The sequence below is a fragment of the Nerophis lumbriciformis genome, linkage group LG20 (genome assembly GCF_033978685.3).
Source record: "Nerophis lumbriciformis linkage group LG20, RoL_Nlum_v2.1, whole genome shotgun sequence".
Taxonomy (NCBI): domain Eukaryota; kingdom Metazoa; phylum Chordata; class Actinopteri; order Syngnathiformes; family Syngnathidae; genus Nerophis; species Nerophis lumbriciformis.
The window spans coordinates 40,893,021-40,916,373 of NC_084567.2; the positions used below are offsets into that span (position 1 = coordinate 40,893,021).

The 23,353-nt window shown below is 42.9% G+C and overlaps 1 protein-coding gene across 3 annotated transcripts in view; it reads left to right on the plus strand.

The window, feature by feature from the left end:
- LOC133619687 (phospholipid-transporting ATPase ID-like) overlaps window positions 1-23,353 on the plus strand; it is a 98,180-nt gene that overhangs the window by 33,658 nt on the left and 41,169 nt on the right. For 2 of the 3 annotated variants that reach the window (XR_009817456.2, XM_061980904.2), the window contains exons 11-18: window positions 1,532-1,620; window positions 7,751-7,944; window positions 8,019-8,227; window positions 8,297-8,340; window positions 16,551-16,716; window positions 16,791-16,979; window positions 22,404-22,519; window positions 22,595-22,759. Coding sequence is in view for 2 of the 3 variants with exons in the window: in XM_061980904.2 (XP_061836888.2) it covers window positions 1,532-1,620; window positions 7,751-7,944; window positions 8,019-8,227; window positions 8,297-8,340; window positions 16,551-16,716; window positions 16,791-16,979; window positions 22,404-22,519; window positions 22,595-22,759 (1,172 nt within the window). In the remaining variant the exon portion in view is untranslated. The remainder of the gene's footprint in view (window positions 1-1,531; window positions 1,621-7,750; window positions 7,945-8,018; window positions 8,228-8,296; window positions 8,341-16,550; window positions 16,717-16,790; window positions 16,980-22,403; window positions 22,520-22,594; window positions 22,760-23,353) is intronic. The other variant, XM_061980905.2, reaches the window with a different exon arrangement.

The following is a 23,353-nucleotide window of genomic DNA, read 5'->3' on the forward strand; positions in this document are numbered from 1 at the left end:
TAAAGTGCAAATGTACTTATTTGTACAAAAGTGTTAACATTGAAAAAACATGACATATACGTGAACATAACAAAAAAGTTGTACTTTTTATATGTCAGGGCCCTATGCTGCATTGCATTTGCAAAAGACCAAATTAGCCAAGAGTCTGTCAGTCATTTGTGCACGATGGGGGCGTAGTATGATGCCACCATGGCTGAAAACTCGCTCCACTGGAGCACTGGAGGCAGGCACTGCCAAGACTCTCATGGCCACTCGGAACAGTGAAGGAAGAGTCTTCATGTTCAATGCCCAGAACAAAAGGGGGGAGAGAGTTGTTTTGGGTTGGTGCACTACTTGTAAGTGTATCTTGTGTTTTTTATGTTGATTTAATTAAAAAAAAAAAAAAAAAAATTTATTTCTTGTGCGGCCCGATACCAATCGATCCACGGACCAGTACCGGGCCGCGGCCCGGTGGTTGGGGACCACTGAGGTAAACAACCAACAGTATGTCAGAAAGCTAGTTAAAACGGTACACATATTCATAATATAGTATACATTTTAACTGACCTTTATTTTACTATTTTTGTCTTTTTTTTAGGTGGCTAAAATACGCGGTGCTGCTGACCGCCGTCTAACGTCACGTGTGATATATTGACTAACGTAACCCTGCTTGAAAAAAATCACTGAACAAAAAGTATGAATAAGGTAGTGAACTGCAACAGATTCCCGTGTTTGCAATAACGTTATAACGTTAGCAGTGAGTTTACAGCCTCACTGATTTAACTACACAGCAAATAAAAGTCACGTTACTTAGCCAATAAACGTTATCTTACATTCAAAACTTACCGTTCTTTGTGCAACTTCAAATGCCGGACGAAGTTGGAAGTTGTTGCCTCTCCATCAGTCATTTTGGAACCGCATGTGTTGCATACTGCAAACCGTTTTGTGTTGACCACCTCGTAATTTTTATACCCAAACGAAATTATTTTAGGCATCATTTTTTGTTCACTGGCGTGTGGTTTGGACATGTCTTTTTCCTTGGTTGTCCTGCAATTTGATTGGATGAATGCTGTGTGATGAAAACAAAGTAGATCTAATTTGATTGGCTGTTGTACTGAGAGCACACCAGCTGACACACGCAACGCTGATAGACAAGTACACAATGAAAAATACGGAGCGCTCCCCGAATAACTTTTTCATCTTTGGGTTTTGGGGAAAGTAGCAAGTCATGTCAAGTCATGTCAATTCAAAAGGCTCAAGTCCAAGTGAAGTCACAAGTCATTGATGTTAAAGTCTAAGTCGAGTTGCAAGTCTTTTTACATTTTGTCAAATAGAGTCTAAAGTCATCAAATTCATGACTCGAGTCTGACTCGAGTCCAAGTCATGTGACTCGTGTCCACACCTCTGGTACCGGGCATCATAATTAATGCAGAGTATTCCTTTTTAAAAAAATATACAAATCAAAATCTCCTTTGTGCAACTGCAAGTCCATTAGGGAAAACATGTTTTGCAATATTTCATATGATTAACAGCTGGATCAATTATGTTGCAGGTCCGGACACCAAACTGATGCAAAACAGCGGAAAGACGACATTTAAACGGACCAGCATTGATCACCTGATGAACGTCTTGGTGCTTTGTGTAAGTTGTGATCACACTTCATATACGACATGATGATTTGTTAATTACACAACTGTGATAAGATTGCGGACTTAGAGCCTGATCTACTAAGATCTAAATGACAAGTGCCAAATAGCGTGTGTAAGCAATAAACTTTACTATTAGCGGGCTTGTTTTGGGTGACCTACATTGATAACAAGTACAAAAGTGGCACCGTGCTCTCTAACTTGTAGTGTTTTGCAATCTTATTGAACGTGCAGCACACACCTACACCGTATTTTTCGGACCATAGGGCGCACCGGATTAAAAGGCGCGCTGCCCATGAGCGGGTCTAGTCAGGTCTATTTTCATTAAAAAGGCGCACCGGATTACAGGTAAAAGCCAGTAAATTAGAATATTTTGAAAAACTTGATTTATTTCAGTAATTGCATTCAAAAGGTGTAACTTGTACATTATATTTATTCATTGCACACAGACTGATGCATTCAAATGTTTATTTCATTTAATTTTGATGATTTGAAGTGGCAACAAATGAAAATCCAAAATTCCGTGTGTCACAAAATTAGAATATTGTGTAAGGGTTACATTTTGAAGACACCTGGTGCCACAAACTAATCAGCTGATTAACTCAAAACACCTGCAAAGGGCTTTAAATGGTCTCTCAGTCCAGTTCTGAAGCCTACACAAACATGGGGAAGACTTCACAGATTTGACAGCTGTCCAAAAGGCAACCATCGACACATTGCACAAGGAGGGAAAGACACAAAAGGTTATTGCTGAAGAGGCTGGCTGTTCTCAGAGCTCTGTGTCCAAACACATTAATGGAGAGGCAAAGGGAAGGAAAAACTGTGGTCAGAAAAAGTGTACAAGCGATAGGGATCACCGCGCCCTGGTCAAGATTGTGAAAAAAAAACCCATTCAAAAATGTGGGGGAGATTCAGAAGGAGTGGACAGCTGCTGGAGTCAGTGCTTCAAGATCCACCACCAAGAGACGCTTGAAAGACATGGGTTTCAACTGCCGCATACCTCGTGTCAAGCCACTGTTGACCAAGAAACAGCGCGCAAAGCGTCTCACCTGGGCTAAGGAAAAAAAGAGCTGGACTGCTGCTGAGTGGTCCAAAGTCATGTTTTCTGACGAAAGCAAATTTTGCATTTCCTTTGGAAATCGAGGTCCCAGAGTCTGGAGGAAGACAGGAGAGGCACAGGATCCACGTTGCCTGAAGTCTAGTGTAAAGTTTCCACCATCAGTGATGGTTTGGGGTGCCATGTCATCTGCTGGTGTCGGTCCACTCTGTTTCCTGAGATCCAGGGTCAACGCAGCCGTCTACCAGCAAGTTTTAGAGCACTTCATGCTTCCTGCTGCTGACCTGCTCTATGGAGATGGAGATTTCAAGTTCCAACAGGACTTGGCGCCTGCACACAGCGCAAAATCTACCCGTGCCTGGTTTACGGACCATGGTATTTCTGTTCTAAATTGGCCCGCCAACTCCCCTGACCTTAGCCCCATAGAAAATCTGTGGGGTATTGTGAAAAGGAAGATGCAGAATGCCAGACCCAAAAACGCAGAAGAGTTGAAGGCCACTATCAGAGCAACCTGGGCTCTCATAACACCTGAGCAGTGCCAGAAACTCTTCGACTCCATGCCACGCCGCATTAACGCAGTAATTGAGGCAAAAGGAGCTCCAACCAAGTATTGAGTATTGTACATGCTCATATTTTTCATTTTCATACTTTTCAGTTGGCCAACATTTCTAAAAATCCCTTTTTTGTATTAGCCTTAAGTAATATTCTAATTTTGTGACACACGGAATTTTGGATTTTCATTTGTTGCCACTTCAAATCATCAAAATTAAATGAAATAAACATTTGAATGCATCAGTCTGTGTGCAATGAATAAATATAATGTACAAGTTACACCTTTTGAATGCAATTACTGAAATAAATCAAGTTTTTCAAAATATTCTAATTTACTGGCTTTTACCTGTATAAGGCGCATTAAAGGGGTCATATTATGATTTCTTTCTAAATGTAAAAGACTTCCTTGTGGTCTACATAACATGTAATGGTGGTTCTTTGGTCAAAATGTTGCATAGATGATGTTTTACACATCATTTTCAAATAGCTTTCTGAGCGTCTCGAGTTAATGAGGTGCATGTTTCCTCACCTCATTAACTCTCAGTCACAGCAGCTGATGGACGCTGTATTGAGAAAATAAAAGCAACATCAAATAGTTTTCTCCTTCGCTGTGTACTTTTAGTGTGGGGACAAGTGTCTCCAATATTGTCCACACCTGTCTCCATCTAAACACAGCAGTGCGCTTTTAAACACACCCCGGGATGCGAGGGGAAAATTATGTTACACCAAGCGCTTTGCTCCGTTTAATAAAGTCAAAGTACCAATGATTGTCACACACTAGAGATGCGCGGTTTGCGGGCACAACCGCGGAGTCCGCGGATTATCCGCGGATCGGGCGGATGAAATTAAAAAAAATTAGATTTTATCCGCGGGTCGGGTCGGGTCGGGCGGTTGAAATAAAAAAAAATTAGATTATAAATAAATTCAGGCGGGTGGCAGTTAAACCAATTCGGAAATATATATACATAGTTAAATGTTGTTACCCACATACGAAAAACGAGCAGGCACCTGCTGCATATGCCACAACAGAAGAAGAAAAAAAAAAGAGATGGACACTTTTACGGAGCGGAGAAGGGACGCCTCGCCGGGGTCCGGGACCGAGGCCCCTTCCCCCGAGAGGGCCCCACCGGGAGCCGTAGCTGAGGCGATCCGCGAGAAGGGCCCGACGCACGTCCAGGGTCACCACCGCGCCCACCGCACCGACACCCCGCCTCGTCCGCCTTCGCCGCGGCCGGCGTCACGCGCAGCAGGTAAGCAGCTTACCTGCCCGCCACCCCCGTGGCCGGGGGCTCGTAACAGGGGTCACTCCGCGCGCTCCGCCCGCGCAGCTTACCTGCCCGCCACCCCTGTTGCCGGGGGCTCGTAACAGGGGTCACTCCGCGCGCAGTGCGCTCACGAAAGGGGTGGGGCTCACCCTGGTTGATATAGACAGCAGGACGGTGGCCATGGAAGTCGGAACCCGCTAAGGAGTGTGTAACAACCCACCTGCCGAATCAACTAGCCCTGAAAATGGATGGCGCTGGAGCGTCGGGCCCATACCCGGCCGTCGCCGGCAGCGAGACGCGCTTGGAGGTGCGCTCAGCGCGGCTCCCATATGATTGCGCACTGGTGTGCGTCTGGGTCGTGACAGCGTGGCACGCGAATGTCTGTGCTGCATTGGATCAGTCTCCTTTCTTTAACAGGCAAAAGCTTTATAACCTCACTAATGCCTTGCATCGTCTATATTAGATATATAACAACGGGCGGGTGCGGTTCTGATCAAATGTTACATCGGGTGGATGGCGGATGGTTGACGACTTTCTGATGCGGTTGCGGATGAAATAATTGCCTATCCGCGCATCTCTATCACACACACACTAGGTGTGGTGAAATTTGTCCTCTGCATTTGACCCATCCCCTTGTTCACCCACTGGGAGGTGAGGGGAGCAGTGGGCAGCAGCGGTGCCGCGCCCGGGAATAATTTTTGGTGATTTAACCCCCAATTCCAACACTTGAGTGCCAAGCAGGGAGGTAATGGGTCCCATTTTTATAGTTTTTGGTGTGACTCGGCCGGGGTTTGAACTCACAACCTACCGATCTCAGGGGTTGACATTCTAACCACTAGGCCACTGAGTAGGTACTCCGAGGGCTAATCTCTGGAGCAAAGTCCGTGTAGATTGTCCGCCAAACGACGCTAGTGCGCATGTGCCTGACTTCGTGTTGCCTAAAATGCATTAATGAATGACGGTTTTTCGGTAATTAAAAAATTAGACGTATTACTAACCGTCTGGAATTTTATCACAAATTATCATTATACCGTTTACCGGTACATCCCTCATCCATTAAGAAGGAAAAAGTCAAGGGCGGTCACGGCATGTTCTTGCCGTCGATGTTGGTAATTTTTTTTAGGGCATTTTAGGGTTAAATTCGAGTTCTGATACCATTACCTGTTGCAGGTGCATCTTAATTGTCCCATGGGTGTGCAGTGTTTTTCAACCTTTTTTGAGCCAAGGCACATTTTTTTGCTTTGAAAAAATGCGGAGGCACACCACCAGCAGAAATCATTTAAAAAAAACGAACTCAGTTGACAGTAAAAAGTCGTTGTCGCAATTGTTGGATATGACTTTAAAGCATAACCAAGCATGCATCACTATAGCTCTTGTCTCAAAGTAGGTGTACTGTCACCACCTGTCACATCACACCCTGACTTATTGGGAGCTTTTTGCAGTTTTCCTGTGTGAAGTGTTTTACTTCTTGTCTTGCGCTCCTATTTTGGTGGCTTTTTCCCTTTTTTTGGTATTTTCCTGTAGCAGTTTCATGTCTTCCTTTGAGCGATATTTCCCGCATCTACTTTGTTTTAGCAATCAAGACTATTTCAGTTGTTTTTGTCCTTCTTTGCGTGGACATTGTTGATTGCCATGTCATGTTCGGATGTACATTGTGGACGCCGTCTTTGCTCCACAGTAATCAATCAATCAATCAATCAATGTTTATTTATATAGCCCTAAATCACAAGTGTCTCAAAGGGCTGCACAAGCCACAACGACATCCTCGGTACAAAGCCCACATAAGGGCAAGGAAAAACTCACCCAAGTGGGACGTCGATGTGAATGACTATGAGAAACCTTGGAGAGGACCGCATATGTGGGTAACCCCCCCCCTCTAGGGGAGACCGAAAGCAATGGATGTCGAGTGGGTCTGACATAATATTGTGAGAGTCCAGTCCATAGTGGATCCAGTATAATAGTAAGAGTCCAGTCCATAGTGGGGCCAGCAGGACACCATCCCGAGCGGAGACGGGTCAGCAGCGCAGAGATGTTCCCAGCCGATGCACAGGCGAGCGGTCCACCCCGGGTCCCGACTCTGGACAGCCAGCACTTCATCCATGGCCACCGAACCTGTGCCCCCCCCCCCCCCCTCCACAAGGAAAAGGGGAGCAGAGGAGAAAAGAAAAGAAACGGCAGATCAACTGGTCTAACAGGGGGGCTATTTAAAGGCTAGAGTATACAAATGAGTTTTAAGATGGGACTTAAATGCTTCTACTGAGGTAGCATCTCTAATTGTTACCGGGAGGGCATTCCATAGTACTGGAGCCCCAATAGAAAACGCTCTATAGCCCGCAGACTTTTTATGGGCTCTGGGAATCACTAATAAGCCGGAGTTCTTTGAACGCAGATTTCTTGCCGGGACATATGGTACAATGCAATCGACAAGATAGGACGGAGCTAGACCGTGTAGTATTTTATACGTAAGTAGTAAAACCTTAAAGTCACATCTTAAGTGCACAGGAAGCCAATGCAGGTGAGCCAGTATAGGCGTAATATGATCAAACTTTCTTGTTCTTGTCAAAAGTCTAGCAGCCGCATTTTGTACCAATTGTAGTCTCTTAATGCTAGACATAGGGAGACCCGAAAATAATACGTTACAGTAGTCGAGACGAGACGTAACGAACGCATGAATAATGATCTCAGCGTCGCTAATGGATAAAATAGAACAAATTTTAGCGATATTACGGAGATGAAAGAAGGCCGTTTTAGTAACACTCTTAATGTGTGACTCAAAGTAAGTCTTTGCTGTCGTCCAGCATTCCGTTTTGGTTTACTTTGTAGCCAGTTCAGTTTTAGTTTCGTTCTGCATAGCCTTCCCTAAGCTTCAACGCCTTTTCTTAGGTGCACTCACCTTTTGTTTATTTTTGGTTTAAGCATTAGACACCTTTTTACCTGCACGCTGCCTCCCGCTGTTTCCCACATCTACAAAGCAATTAGCTACCTGCTGCCACCTACTGATATGCAAGAGTATTGCACGGTTACTCTGCCCAGCTCTAAACAGCACCGACACTCAACAACAACACATCATTTGCGGATTATAATTACTGGTTTGCAAAAAATATTTTTAACCCAAATAGGTGAAATTAGATGATCTCCCACGGCACACCAGACTGTATCTCACGGCACACTGTGGTTGAAAAACACTGACCTATAGAACAGTTCTTGATAAAAGTCGACAACGATCATATAATTTCCTTTTAACCAATCAGATATTTGGCTTCCTGGCATCAATGTGCTCCGTTCTGACCATTGGCAACGCAATCTGGGAGATTATGGAGGGCTCGGCGTTCACCGTATTCCTCCCTCGAGAACACGGCGTCGACGCCCCTCTCTCGTCATTTCTCACCTTCTGGTCCTACGTCATCGTCCTCAACACCGTGGTGCCTATATCCCTCTATGTCAGGTGTGTATTCTGGCACCAAAAACTGTGGCGCCACTTTTTCTTTGTTTTCTCACATGGGACTCTGATGTGTGAAGCGTGGAGATTATCCGTCTGGGGAATAGTTTCTACATCGACTGGGACAGGAAGATGTATTACCCCAAGTGTGACACTCCCGCCCAGGCCAGGACCACCACTCTGAACGAGGAGCTGGGTCAGATCAAGTACATCTTCAGTGACAAGACGGGCACGCTGACGCAGAACATCATGACCTTCAATAAGTGCTCCATCAACGGCAACAATTATGGTGAGCAGATCCCTAAAAACTAGGAAGATAAATGAATAGTATCCTGTATAATATATATTTTTTTTTTAGGTGAACTGTTTGACTTTTCCGGACAAAGGATGGAAATAACAGAGGTGAGATATGTGAATCTTTCCTCACCGGTCATATCATTAAGTACTAAAGATTTCCCGATCCCAATCATGGGATTAGATCAGGGTTCGACATTTGCCTTTTTTTTTTTTTTTAATTGGGGAAAGATTCCTTCGAAAGGGAAGCACGCTCAGGGAGACACAGGATGTCTCTGTATAATCCGTATTCCTTGTTATGCACATGCATAAATATATACATACATATATGTGTATATACAGTATATTAGAGATGCGCGGATAGGCAATTATTTCATCCGCAACCGCATCAGAAAGTCGTCAACCATCCGCAATCCACCCGATCTAACATTTGATCAGAACCGCATCCGCCCGCCATCCGCCCGCACCCGCCCGTTGTTATATATCTAATATAGACGATGCAAGGCATTAGTGAGGTTATAAAGCTTTTGCCTGTTAAAGAAAGGAGACTGATCCAATGCAGCACAGACATTCGCGTGCCACGCTGTCACGACCCAGACGCACACCAGTGCGCAATCATATGGGAGCCGCGCTGAGCGCACCTCCAAGCGCATCTCGCTGCCGGCGACGGCCGGGTATGGGCCCGACGCTCCAGCGCCATCCATTTTCAGGGCTAGATGATTCGGCAGGTGGGTTGTTACACACTCCTTAGCGGGTTCCAACTTCCATGGCCACCGTCCTAGCTGCTCTCTATATCAACCAGGGTGAGCCCCACCCCTTTCGTGAGCGCACTGCGCGCGGAGTGACCCCTGTTACGCGCCCCCGGCAACGGGGGTGGCGGGCAGGTAAGCTGCGCGGGCGGAGCGCGCGGAGTGACCCCTGTTACGAGGCCCCGGCCACGGGGGTGGCGGGCAAGTAAGCTGCTTACCTGCTGCGCGTGACGCCGGCCGCGGCGAAGGCGGACGAGGCGGGGTGTCGGTGCGGTGGGCGCGGTGGTGACCCTGGACGTGCGTCGGGCCCTTCTCGCGGATCACCTCAGCTACGGCTCCCGGTGGGGCCCTCTCGGGGGAAGGGGCCTCGGTCCCGGACCCCGGCGAGGCGTCGGGGGCCTTCTCCGCTCCGTAAAAGTGTCCATCTCTTTTCTTTTTTTTTCTTCTGTTGTGGCATATGCAGCAGGTGCCTGCTCGTTTTTCGTATGTGGGTAACAACATTTAACTATGTATATATATTTCCCAATTGGTTTAACTGCCACCCGCCTGAATCTATTTAAAATCTAATTTTTTTTTATTTCAACCGCCCGACCCGACCCGCGGATAAAATCTAATTTTTTTAAATTTCATCCGCCCGATCCGCGGACTCCGCGGTTGTGCCCGCAAACCGCGCATCTCTACAGTATATGTATATATATAAGTATAAATTGTTGCATCTGACCAGTTCTTCCTCCCAGGGAATCTATGTTACTGGTCAATCCCAAATTCTTTCGATGACATATATGCTGAGTAAGAAGGACCATCAAGACAGAATAGGAATATTTTTTCAAGTTTTACTAAAGCTTCAGGAGGTCAACTTAACCAACACATTCATATCGGCCACTCTAGTTGATCTGACATTCAAACGGAAAAGCCCACTCCTTGCACACAAAGAAAACCCCCGTTCCATCCCCCCGTCCCCCTCGCAACACCGCAAGGAGAGAGACACGGGGGTTGTCTTCACATTCCAAGGGTGAAGACACTAACCAGGCATCTGAAATGTCGAAAGAAACTGGTAGAATATACAAAGGAAAAGTACTAGATACTCTAAACATGGCTATGTAAAAAGAAAGAACTATTAAACATATATGCATCCTCCACAATATATACTAGGGTTGTACGGTATAAACGTACTAGTATAGTATCGTGGTACTAATGAATCAAAAACGGTACTATACTCTGTTTCAAAAGTACTGGTTTTCCATATATATATATATATATATATATATATTTATTTTTTATTTTTTTAACGGGCATGGCGGCACGTCGTCGTCACGTCGTGACATTGCTGGTTTCACGAGCAGACGAGCATGCTCAGCAGCGCACACACACGGAGTACTTACAAGCAGACACATTGTGTAGACAGAAAAGGGAGAACGGACGCATTTTGGCTTAAAAACTACAAATAAAGGTGAAGTTATAACACTGCTTTAAGACATGGCTAGCCAGTTAGCGGCTAATATCTATCCGCAGTCGGCAGTGTTTTAGCTACTTCTAAATCACTAATCCTCGTCTCCATGGCGACAAATAAAGTAAGTTTCTTACAAGTAACATTATCACTGCAGAACGAGGAATAGCTTAACATGCTTCACTACACACCGTAGGAGGATACAATAGCTCACCGGCGTCACAATGTAAACAAATGCCATGGGTGGATCTACACCTGACATCCACTATAATGATACCAAGTACAATAGCATATCTAGTCGATACTAATATGATTACATTGATATTTTTTTATTGTCACAAAATCTTTTTTCTTTTAAAAAAAATTCATATTATGTTCATAAAGTCAGTAAATACGTCCATGGCCACATGAGGACTTTGAATATGACCAATGTATGATCCTGTAACTACTTGGTATCGGATCCATACCTAAATGTGTGGTATCATCCAAAACTAATGTAAAGTATCATAGAAGAGAAGAATAAGTGATTATTACATTTTAACAGAAGTGTAGATAGAACATGTTGAAACAGAAAATAAGCAGATATTAACAGTAAATGAACAAGTAGATTAATAATCTATTTTTACAGCTTGTCCTTTATAATGTTGACAAAATAACAGGTGCATAAATGACACAATATGTTACTGCATACGTCAGCAGACTAATTAGGAGTCTTTGTTTGTTTACTTACTACTAAAAGACAAGTTGTCTAGTATGTTCACTATTTTATTTAAGGACTAAATTGCAATAATAAACATATGTTTCATGTACACTAAGATTTTTTTGTTAAAATAAAGCCGATAATGCCATTTTTTGTGGTCCCCTTTATTTAGAAAAGTATCGAAAATTATCGAAATACATTTTGGTACCGGTACCAAAATATTGGTATCGAGACAAGCCTAATACACACATATATTGTGTGTGTATATATATGTATATATATATATATATATGTGTGTGTATATATGTATATTTGTAAATATATATATATATATATATGTGTGTGTATATATGTATATTTGTAAATATATATATATATATATATATATATATATATATATATATATATATATATATATATATATATATATATATATATATATATATATGTCTTAATAAGGTTATCCAAAAAATAGTGCTCGATACCGTAGTAGAGCGCAATATATGTATGTGTGGGAAAAAAATCACAAGACTATTTCATCTCTACAGGCCTGTTTCATGAGGGGGGGTACCCTCAATCATCAGGAGATGATTGATTGAGGGTACCCCCCCTCATGAAACAGGCCTGTAGAGATGAAATAGTCTTGTGATTTTTTTCCCACACATACATATATATATATATATATATATATATATATATATATATATATATATATACAGTGTTTCCCACAGGACAGGCATCTATTTGTGGTGGTGTGGGCGGGGGGTGACGGCGGCAGCGGCGATGACCAAGAAGAACGCGGAGTTGGAATATAAGTACAACACTTTATGTACATATTTAGCTCATTAAAATTACCGACAGGAAGGCGAGAAACACTTTATTTCAACAGACTCTGGCGCCGTACCTGTCGTCAAAACTCCAAAGACCGACTGCACAGTTGCACTAACAAAATAACGGTCTCAGAAAGCTGGCGTGCACAAGCTAGCAAGCTACGGAGTTTGCCGACAATGTATTTCTTGTAAAGTGTATACAAAGGAGTACAGAAGCTGGACAAATAAGATGCCAAAAACCAACCACTTTCATGTGGTATTGGACAGAAAGGAGGACTTTTTTTCTCCTCCATTCGAAAATGCGGACGTTATCAGCACCACTGTCTGATTCCTATCAATGCAAGTCATCAGAATCAGGTAATACACCAACTTATATTCTTGTCTTCATGAAAGAAAGGAATCTGTATGTGTTAAACATGCTTGTATTATCTTTAAACACCTTTAACTTGTTAACAATATTAACTATATGTGTTAAACATGCTTGTATTATCTTTAAACACCTTTAACAATATTAATTATATGTGTTAAACATGCTTGTATTGTCATTAAACACCTTTAACTTGTTAACAATATTAACTATATGTATTAAACATACTTGTATTATTATTAAACACCTTTAATTTATTAACAATATGTGCTAAACATGCTTGTATTATCTTTAAACACCTTTAACTTGTTAACAATATTAACTATATGTGTTAAACATGCTTGTATTATCTTTAAACACCTTTAACCTGTTAACAATATTAACTATATGTGTTAAACATGCTTGTATTGTCATTAAACACCTTTAACTTGTTAACAATATTAACTATATGTATTAAACATTCTTGTATTATTATTAAACACCTTTAATTTATTAACAATATGTGCTAAACCTACTTGTATTATCATTAAACACCTTTAATGTATTAACAATATTAACTATATGTGTTAAACATGCTTGCATTATCATTAAACACCTTTAACTTGTTAACAAAAACATATATTTCATAAATAAGTAAATATAAATGATATATATGAATGAGGTAGATCCCCACGACTTGATCAATTGAAAAGTAGCTCGCCTGCAGAAAAAGTGTGAGCACCCCTGAGTTACACCCATCTGAACAGGTCAGCCACCTGTTTAAATCATAGTTAAAATGTTGAAATGAAGGGCCTTTAATGGCCAAAACATTAACCTGGACAACATTTTAACAGCTTTGGCAGTTGGCTCAGATTTTATTCTTTTCATTGCATTCACATGCTGCAGTGGACAGTGGACAATTTAGCTTCATTATTAATGCAGTATCTGAAGCACCGTCTCCACGTGTGTTTATTGACAACAGGGTTATAACCTGGACACGTTTGCTCGTCGGTATTGTAACACGTGACGTGACAACAGCGGCGGTGTTAATGAAGCAGCGTCAGGCTGCTCACCGTCAATGAAACGCTCGGTGAAATCGCGGATTAACGTTAAATATATGACGAGCCGCGAGCAATGCAGCTATAACTTATCTACCTACAACCTATATTACCCTCGTATTTTGATCCGGTCGGTCCGTTCTTTTACTCCGCCGTCTTCTTCTTCTTCTTCTTCTTCTGGCCCACCAGGTGAATTAAGTGCTATTGGCGGAGTTACAATGCATAGTAGGCTACCGCCACCTACTGCACCGGAGTTGTAACTACAAGGTACATTCACAGACAGAGTGCCATTGCTTTTATGAGCGGTCGAGCGAGTCAAAAGCCGAAAGATCCATTTGTGGCGGACGTAATTCTTTCGTGGCGGGCCGCCACAAATAAATGAATGTGTGGGAAACACTGATATATATATATATATATATATATATATATATATATATATATATATATATATATATATATATATATATATATATATACATATATATAGATGGATTAAGAAATTATTATTATTTTTTTAATTATTATTACTTTTTATTCATTTTTTTTCCGATGTCCCACGGGCCTGATCGTTGCGCTAAAGCTTCTATGCCAAATTAGAGGTGATCGATCCAGATGTTGATAAGGTTCAAGGTTCAAGGTTCAACTTTATTGTCCCCGCGGGGAAATTTGTCTTGGGCACAGTGCATCATTGCTCTCTTAACATACCCAAAAACAACAGAACAAAAACACAAGCACAGAAAACAACCACAACCATACAACTAACATTTAAACATCAGAACATGGAGCTTGATAGACATAGGTGGCACTTTGATGTAGGCATAAAATCTACAGTATGGAGATAAAGATAAAGTACCAATGTGCATTGCACTAGAGCTCATGGATAAAGTGCTGTGTGCTAAAGTGCTTAGTTCTAAAGTGCTATGTGCTAAAGTGCTATGTGCTAAAAAAGTGCAAACCTATGTATTAAAATTCTATTGCACATTGTTGGTCAGCTTAATGGAGGCTGGGACAAATGATAATTTAAGGCGGTTAGATTTGCATAGTGGGACCCGGAGTCTTCTCCCTGATGGCAGGGTTCCATATTCAGGAAAGAGTGGATGTTGTGAGTTGGAAATAATTTTCTTAGCTTTTTTCCTAACTGCCTGCTCATAGATGCTCTGTATAGGCTCATATTCTTTCCTCCCTACGATTTTCATTGCCGTTTTATACATGCCGGCCAGTTTGCTTTTTAGCTTAACGGTTAGGTTGCCAAACCATGAGGTGATCCCGTATCTAATGATGCTCTCTACAATGGCACGGTAGAAAATCATCATGATGTGGCTGCTTACGCCGTACAATCTTAATCTTCGCAAAAAAATATAGCCTCTGTTGCAGTCTATTGCACAGTTTGTCAATATGTGTCTTCCAGCAGAGAAGATTATCAATAAGAACCCCTAAATATTTACCGTATTTTCCGCACTATAAGGCGCACCGGATTATTAGCCGCACCTTCAATGAATTACATATTTCATAACTTTGTCCACCAATAAGCCGCCCCGGATTATAAGCCGCGCCTACGCTGCGCTAAAGGGAATGTCAAAAAAACAGTCAGATAGTTCAGTCAAACTTTAATAATATATTGAAAACCAGCGTTCTAACAACTCTGTCCCAAAATGTACGCAAATGTGCAATCACAAACATAGTAAAATTCAAAATGGTGTAGAGCAATAGTAACATAATGTTGCTCGAACGTTAATGTCACAACACACAAAATAAACATAGCGCTCACCTTCTGAAGTTATTCTTCATTCGTAAATCCTTCGAATTCTTCGTCTTCGGTGTCCGAATTGAAAAGTTGCGCAAGCGTGGTATCCAAAATGGCCGGTTCCGTCTCGTCGAAGTCATCGGGAGTCAGTGTCGCTGTTGTTCTGTGAATCCTGCCTTCCGGAAAGCTCGGACCACAGTTGTGACCGAAATATTTGCCCAGGCATTTACGATCCACTGGCAAATGTTGGCGTATGTCGTCCGGCGCTGTCTGCCCGTCTTAGTGAAGGTGTGTTCGCCTTCGGAGCTGTGTGAAAAAAGCCACCCGGCCTCTTCGCGTAAACTTCCCTTAACCACTCGCTCATCTTTTCTTCATCCATCCATCCCTTCGAGTTAGCTTTTATGATGACGCCGGCTGGAAAGGTCTCTTTTGGCAAGGTCTTCCTTTTGAATATCACCATGGGTGGAAGTTAGCATGGCAAGCTAGAACCACAGTGAAGGATGACTTCTCATTCCCTGTGGTGCGAATATTCACCGTACGTGCTCCCGTTCCACAGTGCGGTTCACAGGAATATCAGTTGCTGTGAAATACGGTAGTAATCCGTGTGCGGATGGAGAGATTGCGTCTTTTTATGAACCGGATCCTTTTCGCTTAGTAGGAGCCATTTTGTGGTCTTTACAGATGTAAACAGGAAATGAAACGTACGGTGATATCCGCGCGTTTTTTCTTCTTCTTCCGGGGGCGGGCGGTAGCTTACAGTAGAAGAAGAAGCGCTTCCTGTTCTATGGGGGCGGGTGCTTACCTTGGCGGTTGCTTGCGTAGAAGAAGAAGCGCTTCCTGTTCTACCGGGAAAAAAGATGGCGGCTGTTTACCGAAGTTGCGAGATCGAAACTTTATGAAAATGAATCGTAATAAAGCGCACCGGGTTATAAGGCGCACTGTTAGCTTTTGAGAAAATTTGTGGTTTTTAGGTGCGCCTTATAGTGCGGAAAATACGGTATATGAGGATACCTGGGTGATTTCCTGATTTTTGATGACCACTGGCTCATGGTCAGTCACTTTCCTCGGATCCAAAACCATTTCCTGTGTCTTGGTCACATTTAAAATAAGATGGTTAGTGTCACACCACCTAATAAATAGGTCTATCTCGTCTTGGTACACAGAGGGGTCCGTATCCTTGTGTAGAAGGCTTAGGAGCACGGTATCGTTGATCTCTTATGGCATCAGTATATAGACCAAACTGAAAATAATGATATCAGTATTTTTCTTAATTTTTTTGAAGCACGCAGTTTGGTTTGAGTGTGGGTCCTAACAAAGACAATTGTTTTGATGTACGGTCTAGTAGCTCTATCTTATTTGCCTAGGGAGGTGTACCTAATGTTGTGGCCTATGAGTGTGGTAAAACGTGTTCTAAGACCCTCTCTTTGCTTCTTTCTCTCTGCAGAAAACACCAAGGGTGGACTTCTCGTGGAACCAGCTGGCCGATCCAAAGTTCATTTTCCACGACCACAGTCTGGTAGAAACTATTAAGGAGGGCAACATGGAGGCTCAAGCCTTCTTCCGTATACTGGCTCTGTGCCACACTGTGATGCCTGAGGAAAAGAAAGAGGGTGAGACTCTTCTTCATCACTGCAATGAGTACACTTTTAATACAAAAACATGAAATTCACCCTTTTCCTCCCAGGGGAGCTCCACTATCAGGCTCAGTCCCCCGATGAGGGCGCTCTGGTCACCGCCGCCAGAAACTTTGGATTTGTGTTCCGCTCACGCACACCGGAGACCATCACGGTCGTAGAGATGGGCAGACAGGTCACCTACGACCTTTTGGCTGTGTTGGACTTCAATAATGTGCGCAAGAGGATGTCCGTCATAGGTGAGGCTAGAGACAATATTCGGATTTTAAACATGAAATCCATCCCAAAAATTAAGCATTTTGTATTAAATTAAAAGTACTGTATCTTCCGGACTATAAAATCTTTTTTTTCCCCCTCAAAACTTGACAGTGCGCCTTATAACCCGATGCGCCTAATGTACGGAATAATTCTGGTTGTGCTTACCGACCTCGAAGCAGTTTTATTTGGTGTAATGATAAGTGTGACCAGTAGATGGCAGTCATACATAAGAGATACATGTCGACTATAATATGACGCCAGTAAACAACACCAAAACTTTTAAGTGCTCCATTGAAAATAAAGAACATTACACACGGCACTCAAAAATCCGTCAAAATGTTTTAGTATGACTTTGAAGCCGCACCGCTTGATGGTTTTTTTTGAAGCTTTTCAGGTGGAATTCTTTCCCATTCTTGCTTGATGTACAGCTTAAGTCATACTTGCCAACCCTCCCGGATTTTCCGGGAGACTCCCGAAATTCGGCGCCTCTCCCGAAAACATCCCGGGACAAATATTCTCCCGAAAATCTCCCGGTTTTCAGCCGGAGCTGGAACAGGGTGACAAGAACTAAATTATCCAGACTAGAGATAAATTGTATTATTATGTTTATCTTACCTAAAAATAAATATATTTATTAATTTAAAAAAAATTAAAAATACATTTGTACTATATTTTGCTAAAAACATCAAAATTAATTGTATTTTTCTTTGTATTTTTTCCTGACTCCTTATTACATCCAGCCATAGAATTATACATTAAAATAAACATATTTAAAATAATTAATTTTAAATTATCATAATAATTCATTTAAAATGACCATATTTAATTATTAAAATAATTGCTTGTTTATCAACAACTTTAGCATTTTATTCATTACATTTTGAAACTCTCAGAAGCCAAGTTATGTTATATTCCTTAATATTTATTTATGCAAGTTTGAAGTATCAATTATCCAAACACAGTTTTGTTTGCATATTTTCAGGATGTAGATATATATGTATATATATATATATATATATGTATGAAATACTTGACTTGGTGAATTCTAGCTGTCAATATACTCCTCCCCTCTTAACCACGCCCCCAACCACGCCCCGCCCCACCCCCGACCACGCCCCCACCCCCCACCTCCCGAAATCGGAGGTCTCAAGGTTGGCAAGTATGGCTTAAGTTGTTCAACAGTCCGGGGGTCTCCGTTGTGCTATTTTAGGCTTCATAATGCGCCACACATTTTCAACGGGAGACAGGTCTGGACTACAGGCAGGCCAGTCTAGTACCCGCACTCTTTTACTATGAAGCCACGTTGTTGTTACACGTGCAGAATGTGGCTTGGCTTTGTCTTTTGAAATAAGCAGGGGCGTTGTTGCGTTTGGACCAGTTGTTCCTTCCAGGGAATTCAAGTTGCTGGTCACTCCCAAGCTCTTTTATGACACGTAAAGCTGGGTAGAAGAACCACCAGAGACAGAATAGGTATTTCCATCCATCCATCCATCTTCTTCCGCTTATCCGAGGTCGGGTCGCGGGGGCAGCAGCTTAAGCAGGGAAGCCCAGACTTCCCTCTCCCCAGCCACTTCGTCCAGCTCCTCCCGGGGGATCCCGAGGCGTTTCCAGGCCAGCCGGGAGAGATAGTCCTCCCAGCGTGTCCTGGGTCTTCCCCGTGGCCTCCTACCGGTCGGACGTGCCCGAAACACCTTCCTAGGGAGGCGTTCGGGTGGCATCCTGACCAGATGCCCGAACCACCTCATCTGGCTCCTCTCGATGTGGAGGAGCAGCGGCTTTACTTTGAGCTCCCCCCGGATGACAGAGCTTCTCACCCTATCTCTAAGGGAGAGCCCCGCCACTCGGCGGAGGAAACTCATTTCGGCCGCTTGTACCCGTGATCTTGTCCTTTCGGTCATGACCCAAAGCTCATGACCATAGGTGAGGATGGGAACGTAGATCGACCGGTAAATCGAGAGCTTTGCCTTCCGGCTCAGCTCCTTCTTCACCACAACGGATCGATACAGCGTCCGCATTACTGAAGATGCCGCACCGATCCGCCTGTCGATCTCACCATCCACTCTTCCCTCACTCGTGAACAAGACTCCGAGGTACTTGAACTCCTCCATTTTGTAATTTTATTTCCAAAGCTTTTGGAAATAAACTTGAGACCAAATCCCGTACAGAAGCACTCGCTCACACAGCTAAATTGGTCTAACTTTTCATACGGCAAAACTTCTTCTTTTATCTCGTCTCTCTTGCCCCCACCCTACTTGTCCCTCTTACTCCACAGCTGGGCAAAGGGAAAGATAAAGATAAATAATTTATTACTACTCCCCCTTTCTCCCAGCTCACTCCAGGTCCCTCTTGTTTATTATCTAAAGTCGGTTTTAGACGAGAAGCAGAGATCTCCCCCTTCACATTCTCAAAAGTTGGCACACAGTACTTGCAGACAACCAAAAGATAACAAATAAAGAACACTAGCTGTTTTGTACTATGACTATATACACACAAATATGGATACATCTATTTATCTGCCTCCGTCAGCGTCCATGATAACGTTGCTTGGATGGCAACATATGTTGCTCCAAAACCTGTATGTACTTTTCAGCATTAATGGTGCCTTCACAGATGTGTAAGTTACCCATGTCTTGGGCACTAATACACCCCCATACCATCACACATGCTGGTTTATGAACTTTGCGCCTATAACAGTCCTCTTTGGTCCGGAGGACACGACATCCACAGTTTCCCAAAATATATTTAAAATGTGGACTCGTCAGACCACAGAACGCTTTTCCACTTCGCATCAGTCCATCTTAAATGATCTCGGGCCCAGCGAAGCCGGCGGCGTTTCTGGGTGTTGTTGATAAATGGCTGTTCGCTTTGCATAGTAGAGTTTTAACTTGCACTTGCAGATGTAGCGACCAACTGTAGTTACTGACAGTGGTTTTCTGAAGTGTTCCTGAACCCATGTGGTGATATCAATATCGGATCAGGACACCCCTATTTTACAGTATGTCCCTGGTGGGTGTGGGTAAACAAGCCTCCTATGTTTTTGCCATATGTGTGTGTCAGGGACACCCACCGGAGACATGCATTTGGGAAACTCCATACATAAAATGTAGAACTGAAGATAACTTTTGGATGAAATTGTTATGGTTGTAGGAGGGAGATGACGGCAACAGAATACCTCTAAGATTATTTATTATATATATAGCTAATATACAGGTAAAAGCCAGTAAATTAGAATATTTTGAAAAACGTGATTTATTTCAGTAATTGCATTCAAAAGGTGTAACTTGTACATTATATTTATTCATTGCACACAGACTGATGCATTCAAATGTTTATTTCATTTAATTTTGATGATTTGAAGTGGCAACAAATGAAAATCCAAAATTCCGTGTGTCACAAAATTAGAATATTACTTAAGGCTAATACAAAAAAGGGATTTTTAGAAATGTTGGCCAACTGAAAAGTATGAAAATGAAAAATATGAGCATGTACAATACTCAATACTTGGTTGGAGCTCCTTTTGCCTCAATTACTGCGTTAATGCGGCGTGGCATGGAGTCGATGAGTTTCTGGCACTGCTCAGGTGTTATGAGAGCCCAGGTTGCTCTGATAGTGGCCTTCAACTCTTCTGCGTTTTTGGGTCTGGTATTCTGCATCTTCCTTTTCACAATACCCCACAGATTTTCTATGGGGCTAAGGTCAGGGGAGTTGGCGGGCCAATTTAGAACAGAAATACCATGGTCCGTAAACCAGGCACGGGTAGATTTTGCGCTGTGTGCAGGCGCCAAGTCCTGTTGGAACTTGAAATCTCCATCTCCATAGAGCAGGTCAGCAGCAGGAAGCATGAAGTGCTCTAAAACTTGCTGGTAGACGGCTGCGTTGACCCTGGATCTCAGGAAACAGAGTGGACCGACACCAGCTGGACTGCTGCTGAGTGGTCCAAAGTCATGTTTTCTGACGAAAGCAAATTTTGCATTTCCTTTGGAAATCGAGGTCCCAGAGTTTGGAGGAAGACAGGAGAGGCACAGGATCCACGTTGCCTGAAGTCTAGTGTAAAGTTTCCATCATCAGTGATGGTTTGGGGTGCCATGTCATCTGCTGGTGTCGGTCCACTCTGTTTCCTGAGATCCAGGGTCAACGCAGCCGTCTACCAGCAAGTTTTAGAGCACTTCATACTTCCTGCTGCTGACCTGCTCTATGGAGATGGAGATTTCAAGTTCCAACAGGACTTGGCGCCTGCACACAGCGCAAAATCTACCCGTGCCTGGTTTACGGACCATGGTATTTCTGTTCTAAATTGGCCCGCCAACTCCCCTGACCTTAGCCCCATAGAAAATCTGTGGGGTATTGTGAAAAGGAAGATGCAGAATGCCAGACCCAAAAACGCAGAAGAGTTGAAGGCCACTATCAGAGCAACCTGGGCTCTCATAACACCTGAGCAGTGCCAGAAACTCATCGACTCCATGCCACGCCGCATTAACGCAGTAATTGAGGCAAAAGGAGCTCCAACCAAGTATTGAGTATTGTACATGCTCATATTTTTCATTTTCATACTTTTCAGTTGGCCAACATTTCTAAAAATACCTTTTTTGTATTAGCCTTAAGTAATATTCTAATTTTGTGACACACGGAATTTTGGATTTTCATTTGTTGCCACTTCAAATCATCAAAATTAAATGAAATAAACATTTGAATGCATCAGTCTGTGTGCAATGAATAAATATAATGTACAAGTTACACCTTTTGAATGCAATTACTGAAATAAATCAAGTTTTTCAAAATATTCTAATTTACTGGCTTTTACCTGTATATAATAATAATAATACAAAACAATACAAACTAAACTAAGGAAATGGAGTGTGTGACAAACCCCAAGAGTGAGTGGTGTTAGATTATGTGTGTAGTTAGCTGTTGTGTATTACCGTGATGTTGGATCAGGAAGCAGACAAAACCAAAGAGGGCAAGGCAAAAGGGGTCCAAGATCCGCGAGAGGTCCGTGGGGCAGGCGAGGAGTCGAGAATCAGGATGCGCGAGGGAGGCAGGGAAGAATCCAGAGGGAGAACCAGGGAAAAGTGAGACGCACAGCTCACTTTCAAGACGACGGAGGGTACTGCGGGGACGACACGAGAAAATGCACACTGAAAACACGGAGGGGAAAACAGAGAGAGAGTAAGGTTGCATCAAGCATCAGATGATCGCTTACTGTACGCGAACAGAAGATTACATTCCGGCGCGGGATGGCAGGTTGAGCAGGCTTATGAAAGGAGCTCGTTCATCACGGGCAGGTGCGCTGATTGCAGATTGTCTGCAGGACTGCGCCCTGGCCGTGACGGAAATACATAGTATTTTTTATCATGGATAACCAAGTTTAAGATCTCCCTCACTAAGTGACTCCCTTTCATTTCCAGTGCGCGACCCCGAGGGGAAGCTGACTCTGTACTGCAAAGGAGCAGACACCATCATCTTTGAGAGGCTGCACTCCTCCTGCAACAAACTGATGGACATCACCACCAGACACCTCAACGTCAGTGTTTACGTTCTCCTGAATACAAAGTCAAACAATGGAAGCGTTGTTTTTAACTGTACTTGTGTGAGCTAGGAGTACGCAGGCGACGGGCTGCGCACGCTCGCCCTCGCCTACAAAGATTTAGACGAGCACTACACGAAGGAGTGGATGCAGCGCAACTACGAGGCCAGCACCGCCATTGATGGAAGAGAGGAGAAACTTGATCAACTGTATGAAGAGATCGAAAAGGACTTGTTGGTTGGTCCACTTTTTGATTACATTGATTTGTACTTTGACTCAATTACATGTCTTATTCTCTGCTAAATCAGCACATGTCCATTCAAGCAAGTACAAACCCCAAAAGCAGTGAAGTGGTCACGTTGTGTAAATGGTAACTAAAAAGAGAATACAACAAATCCTTTTCAACTTATATTCAATTGAATAGACTGCAAAGACAAGATATTTAACGTTCCAACTGGACAACTTTGTTACTTTTTGCAATTATCAGCTCATTTGGAATTTGACGCATGTTTCAAAAAAAGCTGGCACAAGTGGCAAAAAAGACTGAGAAAGTTGAGGAATGCTCATCAAAGCATACCTGCCAACTACTCCGGTTTTCCCGTCGTTAGTACGGTTTTCATCAACCTATTCCGGGTTACGGTTGCAGTGATAGAAAAATACGGTTTTTCATTACCGTATTTTCCGCACCATTAGCCGCACCTAAAAACCACAAATTTACTCAAAAGCTGACAGTGCGGCTTTTAACCCGGTGCGCTTTATATATGGATAAATATTAAGATTCATTTTCATAAAGTTTCGATCTCGCAACTTAGGTAAACAGCCGCCATCTTT